The sequence below is a fragment of the Vicia villosa genome, linkage group LG4, assembly GCF_029867415.1.
Source record: "Vicia villosa cultivar HV-30 ecotype Madison, WI linkage group LG4, Vvil1.0, whole genome shotgun sequence".
Lineage (NCBI taxonomy): Eukaryota > Viridiplantae > Streptophyta > Magnoliopsida > Fabales > Fabaceae > Vicia > Vicia villosa.
Window position 1 is genome coordinate 162,532,583 of NC_081183.1, and position 12,596 is coordinate 162,545,178.

Below are 12,596 nucleotides of genomic sequence, written 5' to 3' on the forward strand. Positions count from 1 at the left end.
TTCAATCCCCGGCAACGGCGCCAATTTGATGTTGTAGAAAGTACAAGTCAAATGTAAGTATTTTATATTATCGTATCCACAGGGATTGGAGCGATGTCAAAACCGTTCAACAATTTCTATAGTCCTTAGCATAAAGTTTCAAGATTGTTTGGTGTGAAGTTACGGAATGTAAAAGTGCATAAATAACGAAAGATAAGTTTCAGAGGAATAGACTTGTTGGGAATTGGATTTCATCCATTGATTCAATATGCAAAGTTTTGATCAGTTATACACAATCTATGCTTGTTTCATTATCATCACGTATTGCTCACAATAAAGTTCATGTCTAAACGTTTGTTGAGATTTCTTACCTTATGATTTAATCGACGATTTCTCAGCCTATTAAACAATATGGTAGCATTAAGATTCAATACTTAAAGTGAATATTAAACCTAAATCTATGTCTAGCATTTAGAGTTTAATAGTTGTTATCTTGGATCGAGATTAGAATCGTATTTGTCAATATCAATTCAATCCATGAAATAAACGATAAAATGAAGATAACAACAATAAAGATTCAAACATAAATTATATATAACGCCAAGATTAAAGAGAATACATACTGTTTCGGTGAACTACGACCAATCCCAATAAGAGAGGGATTTAGCTACTCATGGTAGCTTGATGAACAATGGAAGAATTGAGTTGGAACGACATCAATGACGATTTCCCGACTCTTGATGTATATCCAGCTCCCTCTCCCTAAAAACCTCTTATAATTCTATTCTACTACAATTACAAGAGTATTACAATGGTAGAAAATGAATTCTCTCTTTCTGAAATGAGTTCGGCTCCTTTTTTAGCTGTTCTGGCCGCCTGAGTTCGCTACGCGAACAGAAGTTCGCTGCAGCGAATGTTTTCTTCAGCTTTAAGAAATTTAAATCTTCTACAAACCGCCAAAGTTCGCTACAGCGAAATATGGTTCGCTGCAGCGAATGTACTTCGCTTCTGCTCGCTGCTAGCAAAACTGGAAAGTTTGATTCTGACTTCGTTTGTTACAGGGAAATAAGGTTCGCTGCAGCGAATCGGGCCTTCGCTACCTTTCGCTGCAGCGAATGACCTGTTTTCAGGATCTTTGCCTTTGAGTGCCTGGAGTTCGCTACAGTGAAATATAGTTCGCTGCAGCGAATGCTCTGTTTTCTGGTTTTTGCTTTAAGGCTAAATCCTGCATAAAAATAAACCAAGCCAAGTAATCTTGCACAATAATATTTTATTCAATAATTGGGGGTTTTTATGTGAGAAATATGTTAAATAAGTAAGATAAGTGCTATGTTATAATAAGTTATTTTAGCATGAATCAAGCACTTATCAAACACTCCCCAACTTGAATCTTTGTTTGTCCTCAATCAAAGTAAACAAGAGCAAGAGTTTCTATATCACCTTTCACATGCTCAACCAAATATTTCAATGAAGTAATCAAGGCACATGGTATTTGAAATTGAACATCCAAAGGTTGATGCTTTATGACTTCCTTTAGCATTTATAAATATTCATGAAACAAGTTTTCCACATAAAAGCCATGTCAATCAATCCAAAGCACTAAAAATGTCTAATCATGAATCACACTTACCACATTTCTTTGTATAAGTGAAAATGATGAGGTATGTTGATCTCTCACATGAAAAATTTGCTAACATCTAGATCAATTCATACTTTTATCCAAGCAAGATATGTTGATAAGCAAGAACAAAGATCACTAAGGTCTTTCATGGTTGTAATGTGGCTAAGGTACCAAGGAAGTGTCATTTCTAGGGATAATGGAAACAAAAAGGGTTGTTGACTTTTCTTTTTAGAAGAGCATTCATAAATTGTGATTCTTCTACACATATCACTCATCCTACCTTCATTTGTTTCTTTCTTTTTGAACACATTCTTTCTTGTTGTTCATTTCTCATTTTCTTTTCTTACTTTCTATTTCTTCTTTTGATTCTTAAATATTTTTCTTTTCTTTTGAAGAAAGTCTTTTTCTCTTTTCTCCCTAACTAGAACAACACCTTATTTGCTCATTATGATTTGGCAAAAGATATCATGGTTTCAAGGTTTTTTTCAAGGAAAATATGGAATCTATCATATATGAATTTTTCATGATTTTCAAAGATATAGAACAATATCCACTAAGTGGTTTACTTAATGTATTGTTCAGTTCATCAATGATAGATTCATTGTCATATGGCTCAAAGGGGGTTGCAAAAGATCACTCACTCACAAGGGACAATGAGGCTATATTTGGTTTAGTAGTTATGCTCAATTTCAAAGAATTGCCTTGATCCCTTCTATGTCTTTGCAATTACAAACATAAATGCAAGATTAAGCATGAATCAAACGGGTTAAAACAAGAATTTGTCAGTCTCCTTAGCATATAGTGAACAATGGAAAGTTACCTCACTTTCTTGTTTTTAGAACTTAGTGATTCATATGAAAACATGTCATGGCATAGGATTGAATGAGCTGGTTTTATGCAGCCTACTCATGTCATGTATATGCTAAATTCTAAGAAAGCATTAAACATGTACCTTGGATAGTGCAATCCTTTCAACTCATGTCCTTTACCTTGTTCTTTTGGTTTATGTGAAATTGATCTTCCACTCTATGCTTCTTCTTTCAATTCATTGTTAGAGGACAACAAGCATCATGAATTGGTCATAAGTCATCTATAGCTCAAAAATGAAAACACACAGAAATCAAATGAAGAAGATGGCATGATTGGCAAAGATTTTTGCTGAATTTGCGGCGTTCGCTGCAGCGAAGCAGGGCTTCGCGTAGCGAACTCTGCATAATTCTTATCAGAGCACCACTTTTTTTTCTTTTCAAATTATCTGTTCGCAGATTCCATGTGGCCTTCACGTATGCGCCTACCATACACCCTCCTTCTGGTGCCATAGGATTCACCTGAAGACAGATCTGACGCTTCCATGCACGCAGGTCTACCGTAGGTCATCAAAGTGCTAACACACAGGATCCAAAGCTAAGCATTTTAATTGTTTTTTTAATTTTAATTATAAGCCATTTTATTTTTGTCTCTTTTCTTTCTTTTTTTTATTATAACTCTTTTTATTTATTTTTTATTTTAATAAATTAGTTTTATACTAAAATTTTAATCATTAATATTTAATCGAAAATTCGATTTTTCTTATCATATTAAACATAATTGTTTTTTTTGCTAATAATATTTAGGGTTACAATTTAAGGTTTTGAACTAATTAAAATTATTTTATGCCTTAAATCTTGATCTCATCATGATCACTAATCACTGTTACTGGTAGGTGTTATCCACTAACGCATTTCTTAGTCCTATAAACCCTTTAGGTCACAATAAATTTTCTTAAATAATAAACCTAGGTTTAGGATTAGGGTTTGTAAACCTTTAGGGTTTATAATCAATTAGGGTTTAGATCAGTCAATGCACTAACCTTTTTCTTTCTTTGTTCAAATTTTCAGGATTAATCAAGATCCTCCGATTACGTGCCATGCCAATCAAAAAGCTAAGTTCCGATCCTTTTTCATATTTAAATTTACTTTTTACTTTTGTCTTGTAGGTTCAATTAGGTTTTACTTCATCTGTTAATGAATTCCCCATACGCCCACCCTTATTTATTTGTCGTTTAAATTCTCAGATGTTCAGAGTCAATCAAGGTTTGAGGAGGATCAGGGCGTTTGAAGTTGTGCATTTATTTTTCTGTTACCCTATAAGGGTTTTCGCTTTTTAATATCCCCATCCCCACAGGTGTTTATTGTAATAGCGTAGGACTTTTATTTTTCTGCCTTTAATTTCTGCAATTTTAAACTGCGTGGTTAATAATCTTAGGGAGTGCAAGCCTTAAACTGAATTAGACCACTAATTACAAGATAACAATATCTGAATTAACCACCTGATTGTGCCACACACACACATTTAGGGTAATCCCTCTCGTTACCTTGTTGCCTTATTTATCTGTTGTCTGTTGCCTCTAATTGTACTAAATAGTCAAGTCCCTCGATTCCGAGGATACCTAAAGCAAGGTTGCCTTAAAGAATAAAAATCATCTAGTCCCTCGATGATGCCTCGAAAAAATAAGATGATTGTCCTATTGCTCAGGTATCCTCGCATGATGCCTAAAAAATTAATGACTACTATACCCTCCCTTAGACTACCTGCCCTCTTTATGGCATGGGACAGTTATGGCGAACGATAATTTCAATGACCGTTAAACATCCAATTGAAAGACTTCCTGCCTTCTCATGGTATGGATAGATCCTTTCGCCCGAAAAGCTAAAAGAACGATTTTTCAAACTTAGGGTAGTTGCTATTAATTGCTTGCTCTAAAAATTCAAAATTTCTATTCACACCCTACTTTTCAAACAATTCAAACATTTTCAAAGTGAGCTAAGCAATTAAGAGCCCATGGAAAACCATGGATGCAAAGGGTGCCTTACACCTTCCCTTTGTATAACTTACCCCCCGAACTCAAAATCTTTCAAAAGGTCTTTTCCTGTTCTTTTAGCCTTTCTATATTGGATAAAATAAAAGTCGGTGGCGACTCTTTCTATTCGCACATTTCAAATAAAGTCAGTTCACCGTATTACATGTAGTCATAAAACTGTTCACACAATAATGTATTCATACTTACATGAATAGTTGATGAATATAAAATTGACACAATTCCTCTTTGATTTCTTCCAACTTAAGTCTCGTTTAAGAAGCAGCATAGAAGTCATCAAAGTACTATATAACAAAAACATAATATGAATGATTTAGTTAAATAGAATAAATTATAAGAAATTATCTAATTAAGTTATAAATCCATACCATGATTGGAATCTCTAATTGATTCGTTTGAAGGATTTCTTTCATAAACCTCAAAACATAGTATCCGCAATCTGAACTGTTTTGCTATATCGGACACTACATAGAAAAACAAATAAGATTTTATAATTGTCTTGTTTTATCAAGTAGCATAAATATTATAAGCAAAATTGTGAAAATTAATGTACCTCCACTTTGATCCAAGTAATGTTGTTTGATTTAGTCCGGGATACCTGTGCGTCTCTTTGACTTCGGAACACTTGTATTGATCTAACAAAAATATAAAAGCATATGTTTAGATCAATCTCACAAATAATTAAATATATAAATATACACGAATATTTAGAACAATCTCACTTACGTATCGACCATTGACTTCATAGCCGGATAATTGGTCCACTCACCATCTACCGATTTCAGAAAATATACCACTTCTCTTATAGGATTGATAGCAAGCAACAACCAGTGTGCTCTATAAATTAAAACAATAGTTTATATGAAAATTTTGCTACGCAAAAGAAACAAAGATTAGATGAACCAATAATGAGAAACTAGCCCTACTGGTCGGGTATTATAAGCCCAAAGAATCAGACTTTCTGTATTGCCGGTGGACAGGAATCTATCGACTAAGCGTTGTCTAACTGATTCCGGTTCCGTAGCAATTGTCATTCCGCTGCAATGGGCGGAAGACACGAAACAAAATCTGTTTGACAATGCAGTCCCGCGCAACACTTTGTCATACAGCAACCTTAAATAAAAACATAATAAACATTAGATTATTTTCATTGAAATGTGTAAATAAATTGTTCGACTAATTAAATAATATATCGGATGAGTGAATATTACCAGATGTATAAGTGCATATTACCGACGCCTAGTTGTTCATGTGTAAAAATCTCTTCCAAGTCATCTAGTGCAATATTTGACATGAATTCAATATCGAAGATACCTTCATCCATATTGATTTCACGGAAAGCACCACCCTTCAAATCGGACATATCAACAAGTGTTCCGAGCGTCGTCCGGTATCGAGGCACAAAAGCACCACCTTTTCTTGCCGCTGGCTTCGGAGGACCCTTGGGTGGTACGCTACGAACTTGCTGCGTCACTTGTTGTGACCCCCGAGCAGATGCCTAAAAATCATATAAGTTAGGTAAAATATAAAATCATGCAGTTTTAGATTCAGATTATATATTAACACTTTAAATGTACCTCTTTTAGTGATGCAACAGACTCCTCCTCCTGTAAAATCCCTTTACCCTTAATTGCGGGTTTTGTAGGAGCAGTCTAAAATTAAAATGTAAAAAATAATTAACGTAACGGTGCAGAATTGACATTCGAAAACTAAATGATTCATAATTAATGGTTTTTTATATACCTCATCACCAATGATAATTGTCATACCCTAATTTTTGACCCCCCTGAGAGGACATATCTTCAGGATTTTTCATCAAGTCAAAGCAAGTACCCAGAACAGCCTGACATTCAATCGAGGGTGTTCAAAGACAAGAAAACTCAGGCAAAGGATCAATCAATAGAGGGATTAGTCTCTAACACAATCATGAGACTCAAAAGCCTCATTATTACACCTATGATTGATTAAGACACCCAGTCATCTAAGTACAGGATTACTCAGATCAACAGACTAGGGTTTGGAGCCTATCAAGGACTAAAATCAGGGATCACCTTTGGGAAACCCTAAAAAGCCCCAGAAACCATTCAAAGACATTAATCATCTTCAAATAACTCTTATGACAAGATCCACTGGACATTACACCTCAATTCAAAGTCTACACTCATCATTGTCCTCTGGTCGACAATTAGGGTTTTTGACCTAATTCACCAAGATAGTTGACTTTTAATCAGGGCATGGATCCAAAACTCAAGACATGATTCAAGAATCTCTACTACCTCAATATAATCCATTTACATCATTCATTTGAGGATAAGATCTTGTTTCTACACAAAAAGTCCAAAAATTCACTTTGTCAAGAAAAGTCAACTGTGTGGGATCATCATTGACTTTTAAGGTTTTTGGTCAAAAAATGACTTTCAAAGATCAATATCATCAATATATGGATATTAAAGTCATTTGACCAAAGAAATTCAAAGAAATTCATCAAGGAGCAAAAAGTCGGGAATTAGGGTTTTTGAAGGCATGGTGAGAACTCAAAATTTCACCTACACAGCTCAAAAAACTTCCAACATGAAAGTTGTAGATCTTGCAAAATAAAACAACATCTTACAAAGGAACTTTTTTCAAAAGATCAATCATTTATGAAGTTTTGGAAATTTTGAAGTTTAGGTCATAAACACTTAGAAATTTTTCTAAGTGTTTTAACCTAGTTTTCATCCAACTTTGGGCTCATTTTTCACAAATTTCCCAAATGATTATGAAGAAGACATAAACTAATGATTTAAATTAGATGTTTAGGGCTTTCCAAATTGTGTTCAACCTTCTCCAAATTCAATTTGAGCTAGGAGTTATGCTTGTTCAAAGTTGGCCTCATGAAGTAAAATTATAGGTCATGTGCAAATTGGAACTTTGCAATTTTGTGCATTTTGCTTCACTAATGGATGCTACACGACCCATCACATGTCTGAAACAATACCATGCATTCATTTTCACCATGGCATGAAGATTGAAGAAGATTCCCAAAAGCAAGAACATGTGATTATGTAATCATTACTTTTGAGAATTTATGATAAGCAATGATTCACCAATTGGAATCTTCTCCTAAGCCAATAGAAACTTGCTACATATCAGAAATGTTCCCTAAGATCCTGCAAGATCAATGGTTGGGAGAGCTGGCTCGAAAATGCATCATTGCATTTTGGAGATTCTTTGAATTTCTTCATGGCTAAGAAACCAAACTCACTACACTAAGCAAGCTCACCACAGCCAATTGATCTGCATCCATTTGCCTATAAATACAGAGGCATTCGTCATTCAAAAACACACCAAAGCAACCATATTCCTTGCTTTCTCTTTCTCTTCTCATGTTCATTGTTTTTCAAAGTTCTTTGGCAAGAAGAATCGATTTCTTCAAACCAGAGCTCATCTTTGAGTAGTGAACATTCTAACATCTCAAGGGAGGTCATTTAAGGTGATCCAAGCACCTGGATCACTTCTGTAAGTGGAGGAACACCATTGTTGCTCTCACTTTGGAGCATTTGCAGTTGGAGGTCCATGGAGTAATTCAGGAGGTTCCGAGCCAAGCCAATCATCCAGGCACACTCCTCAGGTCATAGTGAAGCTAACCAGATGGCTGCAGCTCATCTGTAACTCCAAATTCAACAACCTCCATGTTCACTTGAAGCTGAAATCGAGGGAGGTCCATAGAGCAATTCAGGAGGATTCAAGCTCCAATAAGCATCCAGTTAGCATCATTGAGTCTCAGGGAAGCTATTGAGATCATTCATTCAAGCCCAGGTGCTCTCTATCATCCTCACGACCTCCATTTTCAGAGGTAAGTTTCTGAACCTCACCTCTCTAATTTAAGAACTCTTTGTGAAATAGCTCGATTCTATCTTGTTCAGCATCATCAGAGGATTGAAAACCCTCTATCACCATTCATTTATCTTTCAGTATAGTCATTTAATTTGATTTTGAAATTCTAGGGTTCTTCACGATTTCTGGTAAATTAGTTAGATATAGTTGATATAAATTTATGATAGTTACATATTTAGAATCGTGAGTGAATTTAGAGCAAGTTTGGTCTTTACATCTTTGCAAATGGTTGAGAGATAAGCAAGTTCATAAATTTGAAATTTGAGAGCTTGAGGTTGAAGACGAAGATGGTGATGGCGCGCAATTTTCAAACTCAAGTCTAAGTTTATTTTATTTTGATTGATACCTGTTTCATTAACGACTAAAACGTGATAGCCCAGTGGTAAAGAGTGTTTGTGTGTTGCGCGTGCCCAAGGTCTGGGGTTCGAATCCCCCTCGCCCCAGACCTTTTGATTTTATTTCTTTTTTCGCTTCTATGCATTTGAGTAATATATGAATTGCAATGGAACCATGCATATGACACCAAGCGCGCGTTGGCTCAGTGGTGTTGTTTTGGGCTGGTAATACAAAGGGCGTGGGTTCAAACCTGGTTGGTGACAAAACCCTATTTTTTACCACTTTTTCCCATTTAATTTCTTCACAACTTTAACCAATTATTTAACCTATCAAATTAATTTATTTTCACTTCATTTTTCACACACTTGTCATTTAATATATCTATTTTATGAATAATAAAAAAAATCATAAAAATATTATTTATTTCATATATTTTTATTAGGTTTAAAATAGTATGTTTTAAGTGTTTTTCTTAAATACTTTAAATATATATTCACTTTGTTTTAACCTAATCATTTTGTAAATAAAGTTTATGATAAAACCCTAATTGTTTAAGTCTTAATTAAGTAAAAAATCTTTATTTTTATCTTAGTTAAGTTGACTTTTGTCAAATTCTCAAAACGGTTTTCAATCTCCGAATAAATCAAACGATTAAGGTTTTCAAACAACAAAACCTTGTATCATTCCAAATCATTTTTCAAATTGCTTTTACACCAGTACTGTAAAGTACTGGGCCTCTAATAGAGTGTAAGTCCCAAAAACCTTCTCTTCTTAGCTTGTTTTCAAAACTGTATTTTCAAAATCTTCTTTCTGTTTTCAAAACATTCTTCTGGTATTTGAAGGGCATTATTCCCGGTGAAACTCTTCAGATACCTATGTGACCTTTGTCCATCTTCACTTCTTCTGTTTTCAAAAACCATTAACTGTTTATTATATATACTCAACTGTTATCAACAAAACAACAAAATTACTGTTGAGGCTCTGTACATACTTCTTCAATGGCCTCCACTCCATCCAGGTTAGGCTTTACAAGCTTTCAATTTACAGTCTTTATTTAAATTACTGTCAAATATAAACTGTGCATATATTAGTTTAGAACTACGTTTGAGTATAAACCCTAGGACAGTTAAACTATATATATATTATAGGAATATGACCTAGGATTGAGAATGTCTTCCCGGTGAAGGCTCTTTCCTAATTAGAGATCTGTAGTTCAAACCCCCAAGATGAATTATTCCCGGTGAAACATCTTGGTAAAAACCTTAGAATCCAAAATATAGGACACACCCACCCAAAGAGGAATTATTCCCGGTGAAACCTCTTACCTATTTGCTTAGAGCCAAAATAAGTTCAAAACTACATAGCTTTCTCTTGTGCTATAACAAGGACCCTCGATTAGCCTCCTCTTGGGCTTTGTACAAGGACCCACAGGCTTCTTAAAAGCATTTCCAGCTTCCTCTTGAGCTTGTATACAAGGACCCATCAGGTTTCTTATAAACATAGGAACAGGTCTTTAGTCACCTTTTAGCCTACCCTGGTGAGTTTCTTCCAATTTAAACCAGACTTTAAACAAGCTAAGTTTGTCTCAATTTTACATTGAGTACATTTTTGGAATGAGAGACGTGGACAGTCTCTGTCACCCTTATCTTCATCAATCTTCCTTAGCAGAGTCTAGGATCTATGTTTATTTTCTCCTCAGCATGAGTCAGCCTTCATCTTGGGCTTTAAACAAGAAGTCTCCACTAGATAATCTTTCTGCCAATCATTTCAATAAAATCCCTGGAAAGGGTTAGCTTCCACACATTCTTTCATGTTAATAAAACCCCTGGAAAGGGTTAGCCTCCAAAGTCAATTAAAATCAACCTCCATTTCAATAAAATCCCTGGAAAGGGTTAGCTTCCACACATTCTTTCATGTTAATAAAACCCCTGGAAAGGGTTAGCCTCCAAAGTCATTTAAAATCAACCTCCATTTCAATAAAATCCCTGGAAAGGGTTAGCTTCCACACATTCTTTCATGTTAATAAAACCCCTGGAAAGAGTTAGCCTCCAAAGTCAATTAAAATCAACCTCCATTTCAACAAAAACCCCTGGAAAGGGTTAGCCTCCAAAGTCAATTAATAAAAATGTCAAAAAATAAAGATTCATCTCTCTTAGGAGATAATTTCCCAAAAGAGTTAAAACCCCTGGAAAGGGTCAGCCTCCAAAAAACATGATAAAGTCAGTCTTTTACCAAATAAATTCTCCAGCTGAGTCAAAATCCCTGGAAAGGGTTAGCTTCCAAAGAAAAACAGTCTTTTAATAAAATCTCTCCAGTAGAGTCGAAACCAACAAAAACAGTTAGCCTCAACCTTGGACTTCATACAAGGCACCAAACAATAAAACTCCCCTGTCAAGAGTCAGCCTCAACCTTGGGCATTGTACAAGGCAGATAATAGAGTCTCCCCAGTGAGTTCTTCATCATTCAGTAGCCACAACCTTGGGCTTTGTACAAGGCAGATAAACCATATTTTCATGTGTCAAAGATTCCTAACACCTAGGATCTTTTCCCCATAGAGTCATCCATACTCAGTTTAAAAAAGAGTCTGCCACAACCTTGGGCTTTGTACAAGGCAGAAAATAATGTTTTCCCTAGCTAGAGTCAGCCACAACCTTGGGCTTTGTACAAGGCACATAAAATAGAGTCATTCATCCAATTATCCTCAGCAGTTAACCACAACCTTGGGCTTTGTACAAGGCACACAAATAGAGTCTCCCTAAGTAGAGTCAGCCTCAATTCTGGGCTTTGTACAGAACATAAAAATACCCTGTAATTAATCCCCAGTGGAGTCATCTCCCAGAGTCAATAATATTAATAATAATTAATCAATCAAAAAGCCTCAAGCTTGGGCCTCATACAAGCCAGCTAAAGTCAAATCTTTTATACAGTAGATAGACATAGTTTATCTCTATAGAGAGATATTTTTACTACTCTACCACATTCAAACAAACAAACATTACAATTTCAATTTCAATTTTAATCAAGTCTCCCATTTAGGATTTTGAAAGGCATGAGCTGGCAGTAAAACCCAGACATGTGGTAACTTTCCCTAATTTGGATGAGCATCTTTCTTTCATTTAAGAGGCATTTGACTGGTATACTTGCACATACACAAGTAAGGTCCCCCTCTTGAATGAAATGAATTCAGTTATTCTATCACTCCTTTAAATGTTTGTGGTAGAATAGTACAAATACCTCTCTGTAGAGATGATTTCATGTCTCTTTACTGTAAACAGAGATTTAATTCCAAGCTTCAACCTTGAGCTTCAAGCAAGGCACCAAAAAATAATTAATTTCCCTAGTTAGTTCCCCGAACTACATTAAGCTCTGACTTCCACTAGGGATATGTAGGCATGAGGTTCACAAGGAATCTCAGCGAGCTAATAAAATACCAAAAATAGTCAGTTTGTCTGTCTGTCTGTCTTTCTTTAATCAAATTCAATTCCTTCTCCTAACACAAAGGAGAAACTTTCCCAATCATTAGCAATAAACACAATCACAATGACACAGAGAAGGTTCCTGTAGAGTACTACAGATATGTAGGGTGTTTAAACACTTCCCTATGTATAACCGACCCCCCGGACTCCAGAATTTCTAGTCTAGGTGAAATCCCCACACTTAGCAAACTCCTAGGGTTTAGTTGATATCTTTTTTCCCCTTTCCTACTCGTAGGACAAATAAGAAAGTTCGTGTGATATCGTAGGAAGAACTGAAACAAAATTCATCCCACCACGGGCGCATTCTCCTTCCAAATTTCGCGTGAAGGGTCTAGCGTGCCGTCCTCCCAAGTGAAACGGGGAGGTAAAGAAAACGACACCACAGAAAAAATGGCAACTCTGCTGGGGATATAAGTGTTAAAAACCTTGGTTTTTCATCCAAACCAATGGT

General features: G+C 35.4%; 1 protein-coding gene across 1 annotated transcript in view; it reads right to left on the reverse strand.

The window, feature by feature from the left end:
• Window positions 1-1,138: 1,138 nt before the first annotated feature.
• LOC131598231 (uncharacterized) overlaps window positions 1,139-12,596 on the reverse strand; it is a 51,807-nt gene continuing 40,349 nt past the window's right edge. Inside the window, exon 4 of the mRNA XM_058870850.1 lies at window positions 1,139-1,204. Within this exon, the coding sequence (XP_058726833.1) occupies window positions 1,139-1,204 (66 nt within the window). The remainder of the gene's footprint in view (window positions 1,205-12,596) is intronic.